Source organism: Nipponia nippon, unplaced genomic scaffold, assembly GCF_047370975.1.
Source record: "Nipponia nippon isolate SJK-2023a ecotype South Korea unplaced genomic scaffold, ASM4737097v1 scaffold_9, whole genome shotgun sequence".
NCBI lineage: Eukaryota > Metazoa > Chordata > Aves > Pelecaniformes > Threskiornithidae > Nipponia > Nipponia nippon.
Window position 1 is genome coordinate 10,134,760 of NW_028262413.1, and position 26,192 is coordinate 10,160,951.

General features: G+C 45.2%; 1 protein-coding gene and 1 long non-coding RNA gene across 6 annotated transcripts in view; one reads left to right on the forward strand and one right to left on the reverse strand.

Moving 5' to 3' along the window:
• Positions 1–527: 527 nt before the first annotated feature.
• On the reverse strand, positions 528–11,008 carry LOC148050092 (uncharacterized). The gene is made up of 3 exons (XR_015701215.1): positions 10,871–11,008; positions 10,319–10,370; positions 528–3,248 (listed from the first exon to the last, which is right to left on the reverse strand). It is a non-coding gene; the product is annotated as an uncharacterized LOC148050092 (long non-coding RNA).
• An 85-nt stretch (positions 11,009–11,093) lies between these two features.
• Positions 11,094–26,192, forward strand: part of MITF (melanocyte inducing transcription factor) — a 112,438-nt gene continuing 97,339 nt past the window's right edge. For 2 of the 5 annotated variants that reach the window (XM_087743095.1, XM_087743097.1), the window contains exon 1: positions 11,098–11,531. In XM_087743095.1, the coding sequence (XP_087599221.1) occupies positions 11,428–11,531 (104 nt within the window). In that variant the 5' untranslated portion in view covers positions 11,098–11,427. Of the gene's footprint in view, positions 11,532–19,225; positions 19,404–26,192 lie in introns of all 5 variants that reach the window. The other 3 variants (XM_087743096.1, XM_087743098.1, XM_087743100.1) reach the window with 2 other exon arrangements.

Consider the following 26,192-nt stretch of genomic DNA (forward strand, 5'->3'; position numbering starts at 1 on the left):
TTTCCTGGCTGCTGTGTGCATTGACGTCACAGGCAAACGTAGCTGCTGGCACCGATGCCTGTGTCACATGGATTGTATGAAAACAGGGCAACATCTGGCAGTGAGCACTTCAGGCCCCGATCAGAAAACTGAGTGTAAAGAGGAAATGTGGTAGTTCTGTTGTCTCCTGAGTCCTTTAAAAAATAAGACAGAGACTCAAGAACAAAACTATTTCCTAATGAGGCCTACATGATCTTTCCAGTATTAACACTCTGCAATGAGCTCAGACAGCATCTCCCCAGAGTGCTGATGTGGGGTTTCAAATGTGTCTGCAGTCAGCAAAGACATAACCCTACTGCTGAAACCCACGGCAAAGCTCTCTCCACTTGCCAAGGGAGCCGATGGCCAGGGTAGCTACAGTCCATGCTCAGCCACACAACTGAAACCAAGAGGGTACAGCAGACCTGTGAAGGTCAGCATATGGTTAAGTCTTTTTTCTTTGTATTTGGATATGCTGCTGAATTTTACTGATAATGCCCAAGCCGGACAAGAATCCTGTTCGCTCACCGCCAGTGGAAGAGGATCTGCAGTGCTCACTGGGCCGGTGACTTCCCATTAATTACAAGATGCGGTGATTGCATATTTACAGTTGCTGATGATGCCGATGTCTTTCAGAAGAAGGTATAGAGGATTTTGCATGACTTTCAGCTGGAACATGATGTCACCAACACTCCCCCTCCCAGGCTGATGGAGCAGTTCTGATTGCTTGCAACGCTTTATTAATAGACTTGCTAACATCAAGGAAAGCTTTATGAACAATTAGGATACAGGGAAGTGCCAGTGACTGCACCTTGTGCTGCTTCTGCTAATAATATGTAGAAATTATAAATTATGTATTTTTATTTTCTATCTGACAGAACTTCGGGTGACCAATAGGTGGCCCTTCCTTGGCCTTTCAAAGCAGCATCCAGCAGTCCTGACATCTCTGATGCATACACCAGAGCAGGGACAGTGACTGTGGGCTTCTTGCTTAGCAGTTTGGCAGGAGTCAAACCCAGTGCCTTGCAGAAGGAGGGGGTGGAAAAGGGGTGCACAGCCTTTTGCCGTTTTGCAGGCAATAGTGAAAACCGCAGGTGGGCACCCGAACAGCCCTGGTAGCAGAGACCTGAGGGGCTTTCATGCCCGGAGTGGAAATGACTGCCCTTGTCCCAGAGGTGCTAACTGACCTCGTGTGCATTGCTCTGCAGGGGCTTATGAGAGTCAGCCTCAACCACATATTTGATTATATCTCGGCAAGACACAGGACATCACGGTGGCTTGAGGTAGCCCCTTTTGCACTTGCAGTGGATCAGAAATGTGGCACCTGATTAATAACCCTGCTTCATGGGGAGGAAGACGATTTTCCATGAAAGGATAGAAAGGTATTAAGATTTCTTATGCCATGTCACCTGACATGAGTGGGGCAGGATTGAGCTCTTTGTAAGAAGCAAGACTTGGGTTCCTTGGCTTGGACAGCACCTTCTTCAGGCTTTCCACACATCTTGAGCTCTGATCCTACAGTACTTGTAGCCCCCAATACATCCCTGGTTCCAGTAAATCCTGTCACTCTCAGGGAAAATTAAGTGAGACAGGCTTTATCAGCTCCCGACAGATCAATCTACTTCAGAAATAGCTCTCGCCTGATAAGGATCAGGTATAACTCATGCAGGAACTCCTGCTAGTATGTATCTGAACATCACTGTGAGCTACAACATGTAGCCTCCTCTTTGCTTTTATTGACATTTAAAAGACTTATGGAGGTTCTGGCAATGATCAGGGCTAATTAGCTACATGCAGTTATGGGTGTGAGGCAAGTACTGGGTTCCTTGATACTCATTTATAATTTTGGACCAAAGAAGTGGTGGCTACTCTGCACTGCTTGGACATCCATAGGCAAACAGAGGTCCGTAGCTTGCCAGAGATGTCCTCCATTTCTGTCAAGGACAGCCCAGGTGAGCATGGGCAGGTAACGCAATCAGGTAACTTTGGCTGCTCTAGATTAACACCTACCAAGTAGACTTAGCTTGCTTCTGAGCAAGGCCTTTGGTTGCAAATAACTTTGGGTTAAGGCCAGCTGTGCAATGACTTTTCATGGAAATCACTAGAGGGTATTTTCTCCATTCTCCCACAACAGTACAGAGTGTACTTTTCATTCCATTTTGCCACAGTAATGGCATTAGCTTCTGCGAAAGCAGACAACATGAGCTCCAGGTCTGACTTTCTTACTGACTAGCTCCTTGGAGAGAAGTCAGCTCACTTTAGCTGTATCCATGAAAGCTGCTGTGCTAAATAATTGAGGCCATCTGAAGCAGTTTGAATACCCTGTTCTCATGGACTACATCATCTAGCAGGGTGTGGAAGGTTAAACCATGTGTGTCTGTTCATGTATTCAAGTCACTTAGCTGTGTACAATTTGGTCCAGGCTGCGCTATTCCTTATCGAGTCTCTTAATGCAGAAAGTAGTGTTGGTATTGGTGCTTCCCAAAGGACTGCCAAAATGAACCCTCCAAAACAAGCAGTAGTGATTCAAGCTATATCGTCGGGGTCGTTGCACTGTGCGTGGCAGGCCCATGGGCCGTGGCTACGTGTTTTGTGTACACTGATGCTCCCCCAAGGTTTCAAAGCTAATGCTGGTCGTTAGCTTTGTGGTCGTGCAGTCAAAGGGGCATTTGCCAAAGGAGCACCTAGGGCGATCGAGCAGTTAAACGCTGCTCCCACATTTGGGTGCCCTGGTGTTAGTTGGGTGACCAGAGAAGATCCAAGTGAGAGCTGATGTGAGCATTGTGCCCTGCCTCTTCGCAGGCCAAAACCGACAGGAACAAGTGCTGGATGAGCACAGAACAAAAAGAAGCGTGGGCTAAGAGCTGACGGAGGGATGCAAATAGAGGGGCAAAAATACAAAGGCATATTACTGGGCAAGTTGCGTTATTTTCTGCTTCTTGTACGCACATATTTGAAGTAAACATTCAAACTCATCCCTGGATTTATGCTGAGGGAAGGGGCATCCTTTCTTCATGGCTGATGAATCAGGCGCCTGCCTTCACAAGTTGGCAATGGGTCTGACAGATCCACATTTAGCATGTCGGGCTGAGTTATCAGGCCTTTAACTTCCCTTTTTTTAACAAAGCCTCTTGCTTTCAAAGAAAAATCCTCTGGCAAATTATCCTTTCCAGGTAGATGGAGGCAATGACACAGACTTACATTGCCTGTTCAGATCAAATGGCAGCCTGCTGAGAGGAAAGAGGAAAAAAAGAAAAAGTATTAAATCCCTGTGGGGTTTCTGAAGCAGACACACATTATGAGTAAAGCACTTAATGATCACTCAAGAAGAGTTTTGGGAATCCTTTTTTTTGTATGGGCAGTTTTGATCTCGACTATACATAGTTTTGGCCCTTGATGCTACCAATTATTTCTGTATAATACGGATTTAAAATACTTGCCACACTGCTTTGCTAGGTGAGGGCATCCTTTTTGCACATCCAGAAGTGTGAAAGGTAACAAAAAAATTCAGCAAATTGGCCCTTATCCTTTAATTCCTCTGCTTTAAAAACCCCACAAGTCTCAGTGGGCTTTATATACTAAAGACTTTTTTTTTTTAATCTTTGGATTTCTGATTCTCTCACGGCTTAGTTTTTGTTTGAAGATAAACTCTTTAGGTGGTGATATAGAAATGAATTGCAGTAGAAATACTGGAGATGAGAAAACCCAAAAGCATTCTGACTTCAGGTGGGGAATATTTTAATATTTAATAAAATAATATTTAATATTTTATTCTGATTTCAGGTGGGTAAGTATTTTAAGACATTTGGGGAAGGTTTGTGTTTCCTGATGTGTGTGTAAAGGCCTGATGTAAAGCAGAAATATGAAGGTTTTGGTATTTGAGCTCGTTGTGACTACTAACTACAAATGTTCATATTTGTAATGTTAAAAAAAAAAGCCTTGTTCTCTTCAAATAGCACTTGCAATGAAATCTCTCTCAAAAGACAGACAAAGCACAGGGAAGCATTTACAGGACTGCATCAAAATAGAAAGCTTGAGAAAGTTTACACTGAAAAATCTGTGCTTTTTTCTATTCAAACCTATTATTGGAGAGTGGAAAAGAAAACAAACACCTTGCCCCTAAATTGATGAGATTATGTGTATTTTGAAAAATGGGCTGTGATTTTGGTCTCACCTTTTATAATAGGATTTTCAGGAAACAAATTTAGACCTAAGTGTTGTTGATGTGAAGATGACACAGTTTCTCAGGAAAGCTGAGAATAAGGTGCCGGAGACCAGCGCTGCTGGGCCAAGTCCTCTTTTCTCAATAAAAGCAGTTTCTTATGTGCCTCTACAGTTGTTGTACTGGTTTAAATACAACAGGGAAAAATTGGCAGAGGTGTTCAGTTAGCTTTTGATTTTAAAGCAGTCTAGTTAAGGCAGCGCCAGTACTTAGGGCAAATGTATTTAAACCAGCTAACTCTATAATCAGTTTAACTAGCACTGATACTGTACCGAATTACATTAAATCAGCATAAGTGAGAGTTTAACCTGGTTTATCTCTGTCTGCTTTGGCCTTTGCACCAGTTTAATTAATTGGATTTATAGTGCTGTGCTAGCCAAATGAGGTTGCCCTCACAAACTTTATTCTATGGACTTTTACTGAGTTTCAAATGGCTGTTCCCAGCCTGCCTACGGCTGTGTCTTGAGTGCCAGTCGGCTGTGCCTGCTGGGGTCCAGTTCTGGCTGTTTCTGCCACTGCCTCTCCCTCTCCCAGAGAGCTTGCAAAAGCCCAGCAGAGCTCAGCAGGCTGAGTTTGCATGCCTTCCTGCAGTGGTCTTTGAGAAGCAAGACCCAAATTATTTCCCACTGGGAGAATAATGCTCCAGTCCTCGGGAGACGCTGGTCACACGTAGCCTGCTGCCAACTCTTCTGACTTTGTTCTTGGCCTTGGATTTGTCTTTCTCAAGGCGGTAGTTCTTAGAGTTGTATTAGCTCAGGAGAACCTCAGCTTTCACATCAAGAAAAGCCCAACTGCCTACCTCTCAGCTTGCAAACGCACCACCATATCCAAGGGTGACTGGATGTCACTGGCTGGGAGCCTGGTCTAGAGCCTGTCAGATCCTCCTCTCCAGGCCATGGACTGAAGGTGAGAGTCCTCAGGTGCCTTTTCTCCATCCTGCAAATCCCTTCCCTGAATACCTCCCCAGACCAGGGAAGATAGAACATTTGTCCCTGCAGAGGCAGTTGTGATGCCCTGGCACCCTCCATTTGGACCTACGAACATCTGCCTTTAGCACCAAGCTCAGTCTTTAATGTGGAAACCATGAAGGCTATTCTTTTGATGAAGAACCAGAAGGAATGACTTAATCCCCCATCTAGGCTATTTTTTTTTCCTGAAGCCAAGTCAGAATGACAGTGCTCTTGCAGCTTCTGTTTGTGCCACTGCTGCTGTTGCTAACCAGTGTCATGAGTTAGCGTCTGGAAAGAGGAACATATGAAGATCAAAACAAGGATATTGAACAACAGAGATTGTCCAGTTCCCCCTTGAATTCTTCCGTTACCTATCCAAATATGGCAGAGATGAAGAAAGGGAGGACTAAGAATTAGTGCATGATTCATTAGAGTAACACAATTCATTCAGGAGCCCCAGCTGCAGAATTATCAGCTTCAATTCTACTGATAAAACCACCCTGGGACTGACAGGGTTTCAGACTTTGTTCCAAACTGATGACACAGACTTAGAAACTATATTTTAAAATATGAATTCTGCTTATTTCTCCTGGGGTATTCATGTAATGAGGGGGCCCATTTTCAATCTGAGAACTCAAAACTTTTTCTAAGAGAAGCAGATGCCAAACTTAAGAGTGAAATTATTACAACTGGCAACAGCATCTTGTGTGGGGCAAGCTGTGGAGAGCAAGGCTGTCCTGCCGAGACGTGGGGTGGCTGGCCCGTTGTTCTCCCTCAGAAAATAATTTTTGGATTCCCTCTCAAAACATCTGGTTGCCGCTGGCTGTCTAGCAAAGCCCTGCATGCGAACTGACAAAACTTGGAGGAATTATCTCGCTGTATGTGGCTACTGGTTTTCATGTATGATGTCAGAGATAAGCCACGTGCTGCTCTTGTGACAATCAGGCTAAATGGTAATGCTTTGAAAAACTGTAACTGGTATACGCACAGCAGAGCAGCAGTTAAATTTCCATGGGTTTCATCCCTCTTGGACATCCCATCCTCAATGGGAGCAGGATTTCCCTGCCGTTACACTTCTGAGCTGCTGTGTGTAGGGAGCTTATGCTGAGAGATGCTTGTTTGGTTTATTTTCCTGAGTGCAGGGAATGGAGAGAAGGAAACCCCTCGATTTGAAAGCAGAAAGGATGGAAACTGCACCTTATGGGAGACAAAACTCAAATAGCATTCAGGGTAGGCAGAAGCTGTGATTAAACTCTGAATAAATGCATGAGGGTGTCACTGGGAGGTGGAGGGAGCTGAGGTCTGAGATAGGGGGAACGCGTCTTGGGTGAGCAAAGAGACGGGATGGCGGCTGGGGAGGGAAGGAGAATGGGTGGCAGACTGGGGGTCTGCAAAGAAACAGATGTGGCTGGAAAGAAGAAACTGGGACAAGAAATGAGGCAGAATGACAAAGAGTGTGGGCAGAGAGGGGCTTTCTGCTGGAGCTGACCTGGAAGAGTGAAATAATTTACATGAGGTCTTGGGGATGGGAGATTTTAACTGGCAATATATGCAGCTGGCAGGGCAAAGAAACAGGACAGGGATGTTCCTGTGAGACTGTACGTAATCTCTCCACGGGTACTGGAAGCTCTCACTTAAATGCCACCTTTCTTTCCGTAGTCAATGGTGAAAGCTTTTAAACAAGTCTTCTGCCTTGCAGGGAGATAAAGAGCAATAATGACTTCTTGTCTTTTATTCTGCAGGGGTAAATTGCATTCTGTTCCCGAATTTCAGTGTATGAGATACAGAGTATGAATGCAAAGGTCTGGGAACTTTTTTCAAAATTAAGTCACATGTCTGTTTATTTTTTTTTTTGAATAGCAGCATTGACTGCTTCCATTCCCCTTCAAATGAATGCACAAATAGTTGGTGGGGGGCAATTCTTTCAAACTGGGAACTTTCAAATCTGCTGATTCAGGTGTCAATTTTTTGCCTGCTTATAGAGGTATCGATCCATGTTGCTGCTTCCTGCTGTCAACTACAGATCCCCAGACTGTGGTTTGAGTAACATTACCGATGGGAGAACCATTTTAAATGGTACTTGTAGGCCAGAAGAAGAAAAATACAAATTACGAGAATTATAAGTGAAAATACCACAAATGAAGGAATTGCAAAGAGTAATCACAGGGAGGGGGGAAATAGCAGCTCTGCCCAACGTGCTTGCTGCACATTAAATTGTTCACCCCACAGTATCTTGAAAATCACTGCTGAAATCACAGGAAATGTTGGTTCAGAATGAGGAAGAGCTGCGTCTCCTGAGAAACCCTTCTCCAGGGGAGCTGCATGGCCAAAGCCCTTCAGCCTCCTGAACCTCCGTGCTTCCTTCTCAGACTTGATGAGAATCCAGTCTGAAAAGGAGAATTCATCTAATAAGCTGAATGCATATTTTAACAGCTTTAGCAATATCAGACCCATCAGTTGAAAAATAGCTGAACAATGCTGACCACAGAGAGGATGTCTGTGCGGCACTGCGCAGCTAAGCAGAGCTGGGGAGCCCAAAGTAGCTCATGGCTTTTGGAGGGGGTTATGTTAGTTTGGGTGAAGAACAAGACTGAAGTGCCACATAGGCACTGAGACTGCCTATACTGCTAGATGTTAATCTGTGACTCCAGGAAGGAGTTAACAAGGCATGAACATTTCATTCCATTTGAAAAAAAGAACAATTAAAAAAAAAAAGTTGGCAAACAGAATATTATCTTCCAGGGAACAAACTAACATGTAGTTGTCAATATAGATGCAGTTGTTTGCTTTATTCTGGCTATAATTTGTATTAAATGATTCTTGAAACTGAGGCCAGTTTCAGGTAATAGAAAACCAAGCTTTGCATTCCCGGTGATCCCTAAATCTGATTATGTGGCTGTATCCCCAGTGAAACCTGACTTTACCTCCTAGAGTGTGTTTGGGACTTGCTCGCAGGTCATCGCCCTTAGTGGAGTGACAATGCTGCAGAAAACCTACCTGGTAAGAGTTGTAGTAGGGTTATGCCCATAATGCAAACACTAGATTAAAGTTCATGCTCTGCCACTGATTTGATGTTTGACAAATGACCTTTCTGTGTTGTTTTTCACTTTGCTAAATGTGATAATCGTTCTTACTCTCCTCCCTAAAGCAGTTTGACATCCATGACTGGAAAACACTCAACACAGCTGAGAACAGAAATACAGCTATCTAGAATAACTATACAGAAATCAAAACCCTGTGTCAACACAATAGTCACTTCATCTCTAATTTCACCTAATATGTATTTTGGGTTTAATTTAATTTTCTTTATGGCAGTCAAACTGCAATATTGGCATAATAGAATTCCCCTTTAAGCATCTTGTTTGTTTTGGGGCATGCTTACATATTAGTATCCTGCTTAGGCACAGTGGAAGTATTGTTCCTTCATCCTGAAAGATAAACTCTAAAAAAAATATTATAAACACAAATGACATCTATTATGAATAGAAGAAAGCTTTGTATGACTCGGTAAAATAGTGTGAAGGTCCCAGTTAGCCCAGGTGCAATGAGAAATTGCCCCCATCCGAACACCACATACAAACTTTGCATTGCACAGAGGAAGGAGGAAAGACAGAAATAAAAGCTTCATGGTCTGATGAAAAGAAAACCAGCTTCCTCTCTCCTTGTGAGCTGTACATGCCAGCTCTACTGAAGCTGCGATATCTCAAGTGAAGCAGCATTGCCTAGGACATATATTTGCATACTAGATCTTAGCTCTTTACAACTCGCGCTATAATTAAAACAGAACTGAAAGCCCATAAACTATACATTTTGAACAGCAGAAAAGAGTATCTCATTTTTACACCTGGAAAAATAGAAGCAAAGTCATTACAAAGAGATGAGTCCTGCTGCGTACTCCTTTGCAACAAATCATGTAGCATTTCTTCACTCATGAAAACATAGTTCAAAAGAAACCCCCCCCAACCCACAGAGACGCAGGCTGTAAATGTAGCTTAGCAGTGGGTTTCTTCTAAGTTGTTTTTAATTGTTTGTTTGTTGGTTGCTTTTTTTGTGCAAAGCACTGTTAGCAAGCCTACTCCTCTGTCGAGCTATCCCAGCCATCTGCCAATGTGGGCTCAAAAGAACATTCTTCAGGGCCTTATCCAATTTGTTGTATCTGATTCATTAAAGTAATTACTCTTGCTATTAAGTCATTGCTTGGAGTTTGGCAGCTGCATAATAATCTGGGACCTAAATTTCTAAGCCAAGCTAAAATTCTTGCTTGGTTTTATTTTATCAAATCTCGTGTTGCCTGAAACGAGCGGGGCTCCTGGCTGTTCAGGTGCGAGCCGTCCCCTGTACAGCACCAAGCCCCACAGCCCCAGCCAGGGGGAATCGCCCCGCAGCCAGGGCCGCTGCTCCCGGGCAGCCTTGGCAGCGGTGACCAAGGACAAGGATGTGTGGAAAAGCCTCTTTTCTGGCTTATCCGGTTTGCTGGAGTTAGTGGTGCTGCGCTGATACAACAGGAGTGGTGTGATTTTAGCTGCGAGTGATACAATGGCACCAGAATTATTAGGCATCAGTTACCAACAGCATCCTCAAATGTCCTGGGCCTTTGAGTTGTGCTGCGACTTCATTTAGTGAAGCCAAAGCTCTGGGGAAATGCCATGAATGACACTTCCTATGGCATTTCTGAACTGGAAGGTCCCTGTCACCCTAACATCACAGTGGGTAAGGAGGCAGGACGGAGCTGAGGAAGGTTTCTCGCCCTCTGGATTGTAAAGGGGAGCATCCTGATGGTCAATGCTGATACACAGCCCCTTGTGAGCATGGGAACAGAGCCCCGCTCCCGAAATCCAGCTCCCTGCGGAACCAAAACCCCAAACTGAAGAGAACAAGCAAGGCCAAACAGGATCATTTAACAAGTCCAGAATGGGACCCTCCACCCCCAGGGTCTTTGAACCCAAAGAGGGACCAACCCCATCACTCACAGCGGCTGGGCAGGCATGGGACGTCTCCGATCCCTGACAGCACCCGAATCCCCCTGTGCCGAGACCTCCTCGCCCACCCTCCCACCCAGCCCTCCCGCTTCTGCTGTTCCTGGGACCCGGCGCCTGCTGCGGTATGATGGAGTATGGCAGAGACTTACCTCTGTGTTCAAAGATACCTGCTCTTTGTTTCCTAAGCCTGCAGGAGCCAACCTGGAAGATGAGGCGGCATTAAAAAATTTCTGCTCCAAATAATTGAAACTCAGCTGGCTCTCAAATATTTAATTTTATAGCGCCTTTCTTTGCAATGTTTATGAGCTTTTGCCTATTTATAAAGGCACATAAAGTTTGAAGGAAGCCTCTTAGAGCTATAAATTCTTGTGCTGAGAACTTACTTTGAAAAGTGCAAACAGTCCTGGCACGTGAAAGCCCATCATTTTTGTACCCGGCAAAATAAGTGACCATAAACGTCCCACCCCCTACCGCCCCTAGATCTCCTCTGTTGTTGGCGCTCAAGCCCATCACCCCCTCCTCTGCCTCACGCAACCCCCGCCGCGGCCTCTGACTGACCCCCTGACGAGGCCCATGCCCGACTCTGAAGCCGCCCGGGAACGGTGTTGTGCTGCCGGACACCCCCCGCCCGCCGGTACATTTGACAGGACCCTTTGCCAGGCGTTTTCAAGGGTGTGACGAAGAGCCCTTTGCGTTTCTACCTGCCCTTGCTGCCGCTGCCTGCGTGCAGGGGCCGGCCGAGCCCCCCCGCCGCCGCGGCGAACCCGCCGTTCTTTGCGGAGCGCCAGCAGCGGACGGAGCGATCGCAGCCTGCGCTCCTGTGGAGCTGAGGGGAGGCTTGACGTCACGCGCGGCACCTCTGCCGACTGCCTGTCGTCAGAGCCGTGTGACGTCAGCCCTCCGGGGCGGAGCGGGGGCCGAGGGAAGGGAGGGGGCGGCAGGTGGCGGGCACGGCTCGGCTGCTCTCGGCGCCCCCGCCCCCGGCTGACAGCGGCGGGCCCGGCCCGGCCCGGCCCGGCCCTTCCCTTCCCTTCCTTCCCGTCCCGTCCCGTCCCGTCCCGTCCCTTCCCGGCGCGGCGCGGCCCGGCGGGAGTTGTAGTGCGCAGCGGGCGGAGGCGGCCGGGCCGGCCCCGGGGCGGACTACAAGTCCCAGGCGGGGCGGGCGGCGGCGCTGTCTGTGTGCGGGAGCGGGCGGCGCGGCTGGGCTCGGCGCGGCGGTAACCTCCCGTCTCTCCCTCTCGCAGCGGCGGCGGCGACGATGCAGGCGGAGTCGGGGATCGTGCCGGACTTCGAGGTGGGCGAGGAGTTCCACGAGGAGCCCAAGACCTACTACGAGCTGAAGAGCCAGCCCCTCAAGAGCAGGTGGGACGGGCGGAGGACGCGGTGCCCCCGCGCTGCGGGGCCGGGGCGGCGCGGCGCGGCGGCGGGTCCCCGCGCTGAGTCAGGCCGGGGGCGAGCGCTGAACCCCCGGGCTGAGGGGAGGCATCCTGCGCGGCGGGGCGGCCATTTAGCGCTTCCTGCCATAATAGCGGCGTTGTCGGGCGGCAGGGCGGGCCGGGCCGGCCTTATGTAAAGGGCATTGTTGGCCGTGCGGGGCCTCGCTGTCGCGCCGGGGAGCCCCCGCCGCCGCGGGCTCCGCTGAGGGGGGCCGGGCACCGGCGGCACCCGCCCCCGCGGGGCACCGCCGCCTCTGCGCCCCGCGCCCCCCGCAGGTGCGGCGGCGCTCGGGTGGGGTCAGCGCGAAGCTGCAGATTGTTGCAAGGTCTTGTGGCGTGTGAGGTTGTTTTGGGTTCTTTTTTTCTTTTCTTTTTTTTTTTTTTTGACTTTGAGAGCAGCTTTGTTACTTGCAATTGCCTGGGGACTGGAAACTTTTGCCTACGTACGTCAAAGTATTTTTTTCCCCGAGATATATGCATTGTTCTTATCTGGAGCGGCTGCGTCGCATAGATACAGTCTTTAAAGGGAAATAAGGCGGTGTGTGTTCCTCTCCCTTGCTGAATGTTAGGTACCTGCTTTCCGTCCTAGTGCTGGAAAAAGACTGCAAACGCTCTCCCGTCCCTCGAGCATCCACCTTGCCAGCAACGGCATGTTTCTCCCTCCTCTGTTTTTTCATTCTAAGTACTCGGTAAGGTTGGTTATGAACCCTCCATTTCATCACAATGCTCTCCTAAGCAGTGCTCAGCTGAATATAAGGTCATTGCTGCGACTGTATCATGTTTGTAATCAAGTCTGCTGTAGGCCTGTCTTTATATTCATGGTTTTTAGTTTTGAACAATGCTCTTCGTACGTCTGTGCGTGCAGTTGAAAAATGAATGGGAAGGTAAATATTAAAAAAAAACATGCTAGAATGAGCTTGGATTGTACTGCCTGTCAGACACACTTCAAAGCAAATAAATGGATTTTTGATGATGCTCTAAATGTTTCAGAAACATTGAAGGTCTTGTAGTAAAAGATGCTAAAAATTCTGCTGCTGTCGCAAGGGCTGGCAAATCTGGAGCCACCTCCTGCGGCCTGTCTTCAGGGCAGCCTTACCTCACGTTGAACCGTTGGTATTGCTGATGGTGCACGCAGTGGTGGTGATGTGCAGCCTTTCACAGCCTGACGTGCCAGCCAACCTAACCAAAGCTGCCAGAACTTCTCTGCCCTCCCAAGGCTGTGTGGGGAAGTTGCCATTATCCAGGTAATTAGCTGGGAGCCTAGCTAATGTGTGGAGAAAGGACAGCACGGAGAAGATGGGTTCACCAGCAGTGGTGGGTTCCAGCTGTGATGGGAGACCCACGGGGCTCTGGCTTCAGTATCCGTGTTGCCAGTGGAGTGCAGCAGTTGCAGGGTGGATGGTGGGGTGCTGGTGCCTCACGTTGTTGTCAAATAGTTCTGTCTGCACCAGCTGGAGGTCCTAACTGGTGTGCAGGAGGTGTCCCTTTATGGTTGTCCGTGTTGTAGTCAGCAGTTTGTCTGTGCCTTCAGGTGGCGTGGGCATGGAGCTTAGATACCAGGTCTGCATTTGACCTTGCACAGATGTTCCAACTACTTTTAATTCCTGTGACTTGATGCTTTGGGACCTGAATGCATTCCTGCGTTGTTCACTTCTCTCAGGCTGAAGAGGTAATAAAGACACCCTGTAATGAAGCACTGGAGTATTTGGCCATCTAAATGTTGACACTTCAAACTTCTCTGGAGTGAATTGCCCCAGTACGTTCTCACCTGGCATTCCTGCAGAGTCAGCACTGCCTGCCCTTGGGGTTTAAAGGTTCCCCGTGCGAGTCACCGGACATCTTGGTGGTGCCTCAGACCAGCATCTGTTCTGCTGTTTCCAGGAGGGCTTGTTGGATAGGAGAGATCACCAGCTTGCCCCAGTCTACCTCCCTGTCCCTCCACACGTACCCATCCATACAAGAAGAGGGAGCCCCAAGGGTGGAATAACAAGCCATGGTTTTTCTGGCAGATAGTGAACTGACATGTTAACCTCAGCGTGGAGCCTGCCCAGCTCACGTACAGCTCTTACCTCGAGGTAGAGTCTCAGTTGTCTTCCTAGTCTTGTGGGAGATGAAGAAGCAAAGGAGCCAGGGGCCCCTGCCAGGTCCATATAAACCTGTCCCTGGAGCCAGGCTGATAAAACTTGATGATAACAGGACGCAAAAGTTGCTCGCAAACCTGTTTGCTTCATGATGTGCAGATTGTAATCTAAGAGGACTTCTGTAGTCCTTTAGCTTTGCTCGGGCCTGAAACCAGTCTGACCGATGATTATCAAAGGTATCCGGCATCACCCTCCTGCTTTCTCTTGTGGATGTAAATCAGGAGTAATTGCACAGCAGTCAGTGGAATAGCACCAGGTCAGCGTGGTGTAGCGATGGGACTGTGGCTGTGGGAATTGCTTTCTTACCATCTTCTCCACAGGTTTGCCCTGGAAAGGTGCCTGGGGAGCAGGCAAACCAGAAGCAATAGCTGATGTTAGGAGATGAGTCTAAATAGCAACCTACTCTTTTTCCCTGGTGAGAACTACTGATTTCCTAGCAACCTTCAGGGCTTTTGCTGATCTTTAACCATAAGAGTTGAGAAGCATCCTTGGTTTACTCATAGCAGCTGAAATTGTGAGTACATTGAAAAAAAATCCCAACTCTGAATATGGAAGAATGCCAGTGTTCTGAACCAAGAAGGAACTTTTTTTTGTTGCCCAGTTTAACTCAGCCCTGCTGATATTGCTGTCTTTCACTCAGTAAAACTCTCGTATTCATTTCCTCCCAGATTGCTTGTTTTCCAATATATGACACGCAGAAATCTTTATTTCTCCTCTTCAGTGTGCCCTCGCAGTTACTCCATCCGTATTTCATAATTCAACTCTGCAATCCAAAGCCACAAGGGGTCCGATAATAAAAGCTTTTTGCAGTAAATACTGTACTAACTTAGGCCAAACCACAATTGAATGCTAGAGGCCAAGGAAAAATGTAAGCCCAGCAAAAAGCTTTAATCACAAGGGATGGAGAGAATACATGGGGCTGAGATACCTCAGTTCCAACCATATTTCCTAAGCCCCTCGGACTCATGCGAAGTTAGCTTCTTGTGCTAAGTCCTAGATGCATTTAAGGGTTCTCTGGAATTTGCTGTGGTTGAATGTCTTTGAAAACTGAGAAGATGTTTCAGTTGCTTTGGTTTCTCCAGAGTCACTTTTCACTGTGGGAGGAAGCTGGGCTGTATGACTAGCCGTTAAGACAATGAGATTTATTTTTTTTTCCCCTCACATTCATACTTTATTCCTCTTCTGCCGTATTCCCAAAGGATAATAGTTTTAATTTATAAGTACATATGCTTAATTATATATGTGTTTGTGTAATGAACAAGTAAATAAGATTTCTTCTCTGGTACAAACTGCACAATGAAATCAATGGAGTTTTATTTTCAGGCAATCAGTGGAAGAAAAGAATCAGTTATTACCGAAAGTAAGCACAGGTACTGAGATGTCTGCATGCAGTCATCAGGGCACCGTAGGCTTAAGTTAGATCTGTCGTACTGCTAATGTGGATTCTTTAAATCATTTGACTTACTAAAGCGATGTTTTGGATATCAAACTGGTATCTGGAAGTAAAGACTTCACAGTCTGCCTTCGCGCAGGGCCATCTGAACCAACCCAGATGTGCCAAATGCAACAAAAAAATTTCTGTATTCAATTGTTTTTCTCTGTTTTTTGGTTCTCTGCAATGTGTGTCCATTTGGATGGCACACGCGACCTAGCAAGTGCCAGCAAATTATTGTCGGCTGTTGTAATTTACTGCCTTGCTCTTAATAAAACCACGTACCTGGAGGTAAATTACTGCTGTTTGTGCTATTTTCTGTTGCCCTTTCGTAGCTTATTTATTTTCAGAGTGGTTAAAAAGTACGTGAATGATGCAGTTACTGAAGTATTTTCAGTGGAAAATATTATTAGGAAATGCTTTTAAGTTGCATGATAGTTTTTTAGGAAGCTTATTCTTGCTTTATGAGCAATAGCATTGAGACGTGGAGTTTGTCATTATTAAGCAGTGATGTTTTTATAAAATTCTCATCATTCCTGGTGTCCAAATGCTTTTAATATTTAATTTTTTAACGTCAACCTTGAACATTTTACTTATATCAACTAGTACTTTATCCAGTTAGGATCCTCTGTAAAACACTCCCCCCCCTCCCCCCCCCCCCCCGCTTTTTTTTTCTTCTTCTGGTGCTGTGCTAAACATTGCAGTCTCGATTTAGTGAAAACTTCCCTTTTAATACACAGTGTTTGTTGAGGAAATATTAATTTCACCGAAGAGTCACCCATTTTTACACTGTGCACTTACTCTGGAGCCAAAGAGGACTTTTTTAAAGTGCCTTAGTCCGCAGATGATCAAATTTAATTTTGTAAATGAACTTTGCAGCGTGATTAAATTTGAACTTGATTACATTAGGCTTCTCAACATTGAGTTTGTGCCTTATTGGAGGTAGTCTTTTCATATTACTGCTATTTATGGATCTTATTCAAGTGTTTTATATTCTGGTTGGGTTCTGCAATGCAGTTTGTTCAAGCTACTGCTTATATCTGTTCCAGTTGTGCAAGAAGTGGAAAATATCCTTTATTTAGAACAGGTCACATGTGCTTGCATCCAGGAACCGCGTCTCAGTGTGTTTTTAAAAAAAAAAAAAAAAAAAAGTATCTTGGAGGAACAGATTTAAAAAGTTCCTGAAATATTTTTCCGTCTGTTACGGAGGAATGTTACATATTTTAAACTGAAAGGTAATAATAGCTGAGTTTAAAGTGATACGTAGGCTAGCACTGACTGAAGTCAATGGTAAAAGTCTTAACCGACGTTAGTGGGAGTAGAGCTAAGCCAAAAGTACATCTCTTTGAAATCTCTCCGGTAACATTTTTGTGAGTGAGTCAATAATCCCATGTTTATTCTGCACCTGAAATTCGCTTCACTGGGTAGGAAACCCTCGCCACATCTTTTTATACTCTTTTATTTTTGAAAACAGTCTTAAGAGGAAAGTCTGCAATTGGAGTGTCTATTGTATAAACATGTGGAGACAATAAGCGGTATTTCTTTGTACTTCTTTATACTGGGAGCCGGTGCTGCTGCCTCTCTGTAGCAGAGCATTTTCCATGGTGAGGGATCCTGGTTGACCTTTTCTCTTCTGCGAAACTCTCGCTCTGTTATTTGCAGTAGGCCTTTGCTATTTAGCATGGAAACAGAAATAGCCCATGAAATTCAGTTCAGCGTTTGCTTTGATACGAACTTTTGAACGTCACCTTTTTGCTTCCCTAGCCTGCTTTCCTTGGGAGGATTTTGTTTAGCTGCCAAGCTGATCAGAGCGTGCACAGATATTTTGAGGCTGAGCTGACTGCACTGACTGTGCATCTTCTAGCACACAAGTATTTTCTTTTTATTTATCAGACTGCTGGCCGTATTAGTTGTTTGTAAGTACATATGCACTCTGCATGAAATAAATCCATAACTTTCTGGTGAGCAGGAAGCTTCCCTCGCTGGTTGCTATCGATTTACAGAATCCAGGTGATAATTTGAATCAATAAATTTTCTGCCTTTTAAATGGCTGAAAATAAACCGAAGCAGCCCTGCTGATGGATAGCTGGGATGCCCCGGTACTGCTCATTTCCCTGCATGTAGCGGAGGTAATTTCACAAGCCTCTGGACCAGAATTTTTGGGGCTGCTGTGAACCTACCAGTTGTCATTAACAAGTCATTGCGGAGCTTATTCTGCGCTGTGTATGTTTTTATTTGGCGCTTAGGGTGATGTATTAGAGGTCCTTTCCAGCACGGTGGTAGGCAGCGTGACTAATTCCTGCTGTACGGTTTGGTCAGTGTCTAGAAGAAAACTGGGAAACGAGAGCAGAAGGGACTTGCAGATGTGTTACTTTATAAACAAATTCAGCCTCTCACCACATTCTATGAATTAAAAGTTTAATGGGAAGAAATCTGTACAGCTGCTTAAAAATGAGGGTACAGGAGAGACCTGTTCCGTCACTTACTATGCTGTCCTCCTATTTGTAGGTTTGCTTTCCGAAGCAACACACTTTAAGACTTTGAAAATGAAATGGAAAGAGTAATTTTCTGTTTACTTTTCTGCTAAAAATTGAAATTGCATGTTGGCTGTTAATTGTCTTCCGAGAACGATCTGCTGTTTCAGTGTTGAGAACAAAATGAGAGTCCAACTTCCATTAAGCTGGTCAGGCTCTTGGCCATTATTGTCTGTCTCGTTCTATTTTGGATTTGAAAAGTTTTTGAAATACCTTGGTTGTAACATTTTCATTTGGTAAAACTCACTGTCTTCTAATATCATTTTTGCTGCAACAAAGACAATGTGGTTAAGCAACATGGCATGGCAGATTTTGCTGGACCGTTAACTATTGCATCACTATCATATTATACTAGAACTGTGATTAGATTATTTTTTTAAATAATCCCAGCAGCTAAACAGTAACAGGACAATTAGTGGCTTGCATGTAGTTTTACACTTCATTTCATACTGGGGAAAAGCAGCACAGGAAAAGGAATATTGTTGCATATTCATAATATAACAGTGCTACTGCTTTATCTGCAACAGCTGTAAAAAAAGCTGATGCTGCTTTTGAGTGTCAAGATTGGAATACTTAGGTTCACTGGAAGGAAAGACTGTAATACAGTCTGAAACAGACCAGCCTGTCCTCCAGCCCATCTCTGAGGTGGAGGTTACATGTGGCTTCCTATGTTAGACATGCCAAGGGTCTGCTCTTGCTGTGGATGGGCACTAGCAATTTTGGGGTGCCTTTTGAAAGGGCTCTGTCCCACTATCTTTGGCCAGAGTTTCAGCTTGCAACTTGCATAAGCCCTCGTTGTTGTTGCCTGTGGGCTTCATCTGAAAATAAGTGTTTCAAAGAGGGTGTAGGAGTGTCCATGTGAAAGAGGATGGTGTGGGTATCACTGGTACAAGTACAAAAATTGTGAAAATTGATAAGGAAGACTTGCAATACAACTGCTGGCTAATACTTTAACCACTAATAGTGCCTTTGGATCGAGCTCATTTTTTCTGGTAACATCTCTGCTGCAAGGGCTGCTGTAATGTTTGTGTTAGCAGCTGTCTGCCAAGTATGCAAGCCAGGGTCTGGTGGTTTATAGCTTTTTTTCCTTCGGTGGTAAGTGATTATGTAGAAACCCTCTGTATGCTCCCCCCCGCCCTGACCTGCTGCTCACAGCTGCTGCATGGACTGGACTGGCAGGTTGAAGAGCAAAAATGTGTTGCTGTGATATATAATTACTTCTTCCAGCATGAGCCAACAGAGCTGCTTGCTGTGATGATTGTTACGTATGCTGCTATGTAAAACAGAATGCAAGTTTAATGCAGGGTTCGGGCTAGTATTTTAATGTTGTAATTAACAGCCTCTAACAGTAAACAAGTTTTTTTTAAATCAGTTCCCATGAAGATTATTCCTTTAGGATGTAGGCAGACATACATTTGCAGATGTGGAGTTTGTGAATTCTGTATTACTTGGAGAAATGAGCATCAAGAACAAACAAATACCTCCTTTTCAGACCTTTTTTCTCTCACTCTAGAATACCACAGGTATGGTGTCAGGCGGCTGGAGATTGATCCTGCAGTCGATATTTCATAGGGACGTTTTGGCTAAGGGAAACAGTCGCATTTGAGACAATGTGGCACTTCCCATCTCTTGGAAGAACTGGATTCATCCTTCTTAAATGCTCCCCAAAAAACGGTCATCTAGTTTCACAGGTACGTTGTGCCTCCGTGTGTGCTGCTCTTTTGACACAAAATGGGCATAAACCCATCTGAACCTGCTGCTTAGGCTGGAGTGGCTGGGTGGGGCATGCTGGGGGGGTCTGGTCTTCTCGGACCATCTTGTGAGGCTGCTTGTGAAGAGACCATTGAAGTTGCAGGGAGTAGGAAGGAGGTTTGTGTCTGTTCAAACCTACAAAGGCAAGCTTCGTTTGTCTGTGTGCGAGGATTATGTGCCTGGTTTGGCCTACTGTTACACTACAGAATTTATTTATGATGAATTCTGTGAGAGAAGGACTTTACATAGTGAAAATTAGTGTTTTGGGTACTTGGAAAGATGTTGATCAGCTTTGAGATATTTAGGTGCTGGAAGCTTGCCAAGTTTAATGTGTTTAAAGCATCACACCAGTAACAGATATTGTCAAAGCTTGCCTGTAACCTTAGGATGCTGAGACACCGTTTCTTCTCTTTGCTGTATGTGACAACACAAAGTGCTGTGTGAATGGTAGAAACCTAGTAGGGCAGGGTTGTTGGGATCTGGAAACCGGAGAAAAGTAACAAGAAGAAGTGGGAACAGCTGGAATGCCCCGAAAGAAGGATGCTTCAGAGAATGGAGACGGGAACAATGAATGATCGTTACTGGTCTTATACCCAGCCATCCTGTTGTAACGTGTAAACACATGCAGAAAATAGGAATTACTGTGATTCTTTCTGGAGGAGAAGCAGGCAGCTAGAAAACTTGGGATGGAGCTAAATCAGCTGGGAACTGTTTCAGGGTGAGAAGATGGGAGCAGACTTTGGAAGCTGTCAGATGGCAAGAGATGGGGAATATGGCCAAGGGGGGGTTGTGGTCCTGGAGCTCCAAACTGGGAAGTCGGAATAATACCATAGAGATGGAAAAGGATCATTGAGGTATCTGAGTGGGAGAACCTGGCTGGGTATGTTTTGTGCACATTTACTGTTTCCTTTCAGGATTCTTTGGGTTTTATCTAAATAAAGAAGGGGAGAGTTTGTATAAAATATGACTGACTTTGGAAATTCTTTTTCTGGATGTGTCCCTGGATGTTAATATGCAGCTGTAAAGCCAAACTAGGAGTACAGAGGTAGAGGGAACAAACTGAACCCTTTTTATAATGTTTGTGGACTTCAGCCTGAATAAATAACAGTTGCAACCTGGGAGAATGAAATCAGAGTGATACTGAGATGTGTATACATGCAGGAAGGAATGATCTTACAGAAAAGCAAAGGGGGAAAAACTCTTTTCAGTTGTTCATTGGGAGCTGGAAGGAGTTCAGGGATGTGTGGGGCTCTTGTGGTGGGTCCCCTCGGATGCCATTAACTACTGTGTTTGGGTTTCTGCTCAGTCTAGCAAGCTTTATTTTATTTGTACCAAATATTTACAATTCTACCCAAGCTCAGCCATGCTAAAGGCACATCCCAGATGTCAGTCTGTCTAGTGGCACAGTTCAGTAGAGTTGCTGGGATCCTTTATTTATTTATTGCTGTTGTAACACGAAGGTTGCTATCTGATAAATAATTATTCCACCCTTGGAGAAGGCACATTGTGAATCTGTTAAGCTGCTCCTTTGTTTGTTGGGCTTGTGCATAATGAGTTTGGAATTTAAGATTAGTAGTATGCTGTGCAACTGCTCATTTTGTGACCTCATCCTCCTCCTTGGCTCGCCTGCCTGTCCACCTGTCACATCCTGTTGGGCACCTAGGGCTATATTCATAAGGGGAACTTTGGTTTAGCATTGCATCATCTCATTTTCGTGTTCTGCTGCCTAGTGGAATTAAAAAAAACCCCATGAGCTAGGTGTCTAGGTTCCTTACAGAAGGCATGAGGGAAAGCTGGCTTCAAAGAAGGCCTGTGAAAACCAGCATGTGGAGTGGGGGATTGCCTGAGTCAGCCAGTGAAGGGTTTAAGAGGCTGGTGTTGGCGTTGAACGCTGTCCCTTGACGACTTGGTTGTCTGGTCTAGGTGAGCTGTTGTTAAACGTTTCTCGGAGCGACATGCCAAAGATAGGTGTGCTCTTACAGAGATGAGGAAGAGCAGGTAGTACGACATCCCCCTACCCCAGCTTTATCCACTCGGGACACAGAAGTTTTGAGTTCCAGTCCTGTCTGTGACTCAAAACATGGGAATGAACATGTCTACCGTCCTTCGGAGTGTCCAAACCAATAAACCATGGGCTTTTTGAGGTGTCTCTTTTGCAGAAGCTAGTCTGTTTTGCCTTGTATAGTATTCATTGAACTAGTAGGGGCAGGAGTGGCTTGGTAATGCAGGGGAGTGAGCATTCGCCTGTGGTGGTTCTCACCCTGCTCCAGAAAATAGTTATTTGTACAAAGTGGAGCAGCCCTACCAGGAAGCAAGGAAGATGTACTCAGAAATTGGATTGTTTTCAGCTTCATTTGTTTCTAAAAGGCAGTTGTCCAAATCTCTGTGGTTGGGGCCACAGCATGAAATATGGGTACCTGCTTGAAATACGAGTGATGATATTTGGGGCACAGTTATTTGGATGAAGGGAAAACATCTTTAGGGTTATGGGAACCAGAGATTCCTGAATTGTTACAGGAAGGCAAGGAAGTCAAAGGGTGGTATGGACTCTCTGATGGTGCTGGTGGCCAAAGGGCCTCTCCGAGTGGTGTATATTGGTGAGGAAGCTGTCAGGCAAAGGTAGATATTAAGAGTGAAGACAAGTATACATCATTTCTTAAAAGCGCTTAATTTTTTAGAAATGTGAAATCATTAGCGATACAGCAAGAGAAGCTTGAATCTGTATGGAAGTGAGTTACAAAGGAGTGAAGCGAGTAAGGCAGGAGATGAAATAAGATTATGTCTCTATCACAAACTTGTTTTTTTTGATTTGGCTTGTTGCACAATTTATAGTTTCAGTCTAATTGCAAAACTATTCTGCAAGTGATAATTTGCTTCCCAGGTAATACAGCTTTTGATATTTACTGTACAGAGCTGTGCTGTGGGAGCTGCTTGCCCTGAAGATGCTGTGGGCCAGCAAGGACTTTGTTTTTCAAGTGTGTCAAGTAATGTAGAAAAATGTGAAAAGGATCTGCCTGTTACGAGGATCTCGAAGGTGCTGGAGCTGCCCCTGCAAAGAAAACAGGGCTGGCTGGAAGGGGCCTGGCACTGCTGCACATTTGCAGAGCTGGGAGGGGTCTTTCTTGCAGCATTTTTGGTATTTCCCAAAGGAATCGGCCACCCTGCCTCCACAGCAGCCTCCTGCTTTCTGGGAGAGATCCCTCTGAGTAGGCAGTAATTACTGTCTCTCCAAAGGAGTCCTCGTTTGTGGAGGAGGCTAAGCAAGAAAGATTTCTTGCTTAGCCTTTCTAATGAAGGTGCTTTTAAGAGTTGTGTTGGGGTACCATGATCTCCATAGGACAAAATTTCCCTCCTCTGGGTCTGCAGTGGCCTCTTGCACAGATCTGGAGGGTGTGTCTGTTCTTGGGTCTCAGGTGGGATCTTGAGGGACTTGCTCTTTGAAACCGTTGACCATTTGGCCTTTGGCCTTGCAGCACCACTTGAGACTATAAATAGACCTGCAGAGGAACAGGTCCAATGATCTCACGTTCCCGAATGCCGTTCTGCTGTGCCGAGCGTCGCGCTGCGTGCCAGCTCAATGAAAGGAGGCTGGTGAGAAAAAGTGGCTCTTGCAGTCAGCTGTGACCTGGAGCACCTCTGATGGTGATCGCAGTCTCAGCTGGTAATCCCACCATTTTCATACCCAGAGCTTCTCCTGGGCAGTCTGGGCATTGCAGCTATTTAAGGTAGACACAGAGACAGAGGCACACGGAAGATGACAGGTCCTGCTCTCCCAAAGGACTGTGAGAGCAGCAATGCGCTATCAATATGGTACAATGTTCAGCAGATCATGGTGATGCTCTTGTCTGTGCCATACTGGCTGGCTGATATGGAAAACCAGCAGTACTGCAGGAAAAAAAACATATTAATGATCTAGAGAAGAAATGCTTCAGTAGTTTCTTACAGCTCCTCCTTGTTTAAGTGTTGGGTTTGCTCACCAGCCTGGTTTCTCATCTCGTTTCTGAGGTGTGCTGCGAGCTGGAGAATGGTACTGGTTTGTATGGTTACCAGTCTCATCCCCTGCTATCTGATAACTCCTGCCCCGTTGCTATGAAACGTTTTAGTGAGATGCTGTGTAAAAGGGATGAATATCCATCTGTAACTGCAGAGATGTTTTTCCATGGCTCATCTCTTCCTGATCTTTCTGATCAGTTTTCTAATTCTGCTAGTGGTGGATTTGAAAGATTTCTGGTGTTGTCATACAACTATGTGCTGCATGTTTCCCATCTGTAATTTAATACCCTTGCATTGAGGTTTATTAAATAACACAGTGCAGAAAATCGCAGTATCTGTCCTTGTCTCTTTTCAGTGGGTTTATTTTTTGTGGCAAGGACTTTCACAGCTCTTGAAATTCCAATTCTGTAATCACTATTTAATCTAAGACAGTTTTTCCTGTATTTAAGAGCTACAGAATCAGGCTATGCTTTGGAGAAATGCTAAATTTGGCTGCTTGCAGAGTCATCCAAAGTACATAGGTTGTTCAGTAGGTGCTGTTTGGCTTCTTGTAGTGCTATAAGGAATGCCTTGCTTTGGGAGCTGTGTGATGGAAATGCAGTTCCTTTCTGCATGTAGCATGGGAAAAAATAAGTGGTCAAACTAGGAACTGTGTGCACTTTATTTGGTGGCACTACAGTTGCAGAGCACCCTTGGCAGCAGAAAGATGGGTGCTCTAGAACTCCAAGATTGTATTGATTGTGTTGCATTTCTGCTGGAACACAAATATAATGGGCTCAGCATTTGCACTTTCCACTTGTGTATTGTTTTCTCTTTATTTTGTGTATGTAGAAGATGCTATGGTCTGCAAACTGCTGGTTTAGTATTTTTTGTGGAATGAAAACCATCTGGATAATTTAACTGAATTTTATCGAAGTTTTTGGTAACAGGCTCTTTTCTGTTTCCTGGCATCCTATTAGATGAAGATGAGAATTTGAGTTGAAATTCAGGGAGGTAACTATGTTCTGGTTTATGACCTCGAATTTTAGAAACGACTTGGGCTTGTTTGAAGTTGTAAAAGTAATCAAAATATTAAAATGATATACAGTCTTTCCCAAAAGCATTCTCCCTGAGCAAATGCCTGCTATAGGCTCCCCCCCAACCCCGCAGTGTACTTTGAATGCTTGGCATAGTGGGAGCTGCAAGCTAATGAAAGCATCCAGCATTCATGCCGAAGCTTCTTTGAAAGAGATCAGACTTAAACACCAGCTGAAGTTAAGCATATGTTTAAAGAATTCCCTTGATCAAACCTCCGTTCGGCAAAACACTTCCACGTATTTTTTATTTCAGAATCCTACATAATTCAGTTGGTTTTGTACTCATAGGTTTAAACTTGTTGCAGCCCTAGGGCTGTAACAAACACAGAAGTGCTCTACCCTGATCCAGCAAACCTTAAGCACATGACCTGTGCTGCTCAAGACTATTTGTGCTTAAGTTTCAGCTCATGGTTTGAATATGTTGCTGGATTGGAAGAAGAGTGTTCAGCATATGGCAGGCTGTTAAATCTCATGTACTTTTGAGCCTGACACTGTGATATTCCACTTTCGTTGAAATACTGCTTAGAAAAGTAAAAAATCCCACGAGAAAAAGATAAATACACAATCTTTTCAACATGAGATGCAGAATTAACTGAATTTCAGTATAGTCTGTTTAACAGAGGAAGAGCACCATCAGTCAGATTTTTCTTTCTCCCCCCTGCCTGCCCCCAAAAGACTTAACTGCCCATTTAGTTTCTGACGTCTCGATGATAGCGTTGGCTTATGGATTCGTTTTTTTTGGGTGGCATGTTTTGGTTTTGTGTTGGTTGTGTTTTGGTTTTGTGTTGGTTGTGTTTTTTAAGTGAGGTGAAGGAAAGTGATAAAGTTCTTGGCGTTGGAGAGTTTTAGGCATTCGAGAAATGAGTATTTAGATTTGCATGTGCTTAAATCATGAAGCACAGCTCCTTCAGCACTTGTGTGTGTGTGTGTGTGTGTGCGCGCCTACTGTGATAGTGAGTGCTTGTGTGGCTCTTTGGAAAAAGGAGCTGTGTATGACTGCAGCTTTCTGAATCCAAACTAGGCTGTTCTCAAAGCCAACCACAGTGGTGTTAGTCTAATATCAGGTGTCATGTGGACAGATTCTGAAAATTTGGAATAGGGTTATTTTCAACAGTCTTATGTTTTTCCTACTGGCTGTGCAGAATCACAGAGTCATTGAGGTGACACCTCTGGAGATCACCTCGTCCAGCTCCGCCGCTCATCGTGTTGAGTAGGTTGCTCAGAGCAGTGTCTCGTTGGGTTTTGAGGACCTCCAAGGACAGGGTCTCCACAATTTCTCTGGTTCCAGTGTTGATGACCTTCACGGTAAAAAGTATGGGGTTTTGTTTGGTGGGTGCTTTGTGTTTGGTGTTTTGGTTTGGTTTTTTTGAGTTATCCATAACTCATTCATACTGTTTTTTGACTTGCATATCACTACGCACAAGATGAAGTATGCAGGAGGCTGCCCACCTCCTCCCCAAGTTGCACATGTTCAGCTTTGCTTTTTTAAGTAAGACAAGGGGAGTTATTGCTTATCTAAACTGTTGCAATTTGTCCTAAAAGCAAGTGATTTTACAGGCATAGTTGAAGGCCTGGTGGGCAAAACTGCATCCTTTTCAGTCTTGGCTCAAAGGCCGCCAGGTTTTCTTCCTCATCTTGATTCAATCTTGTTTGACACAC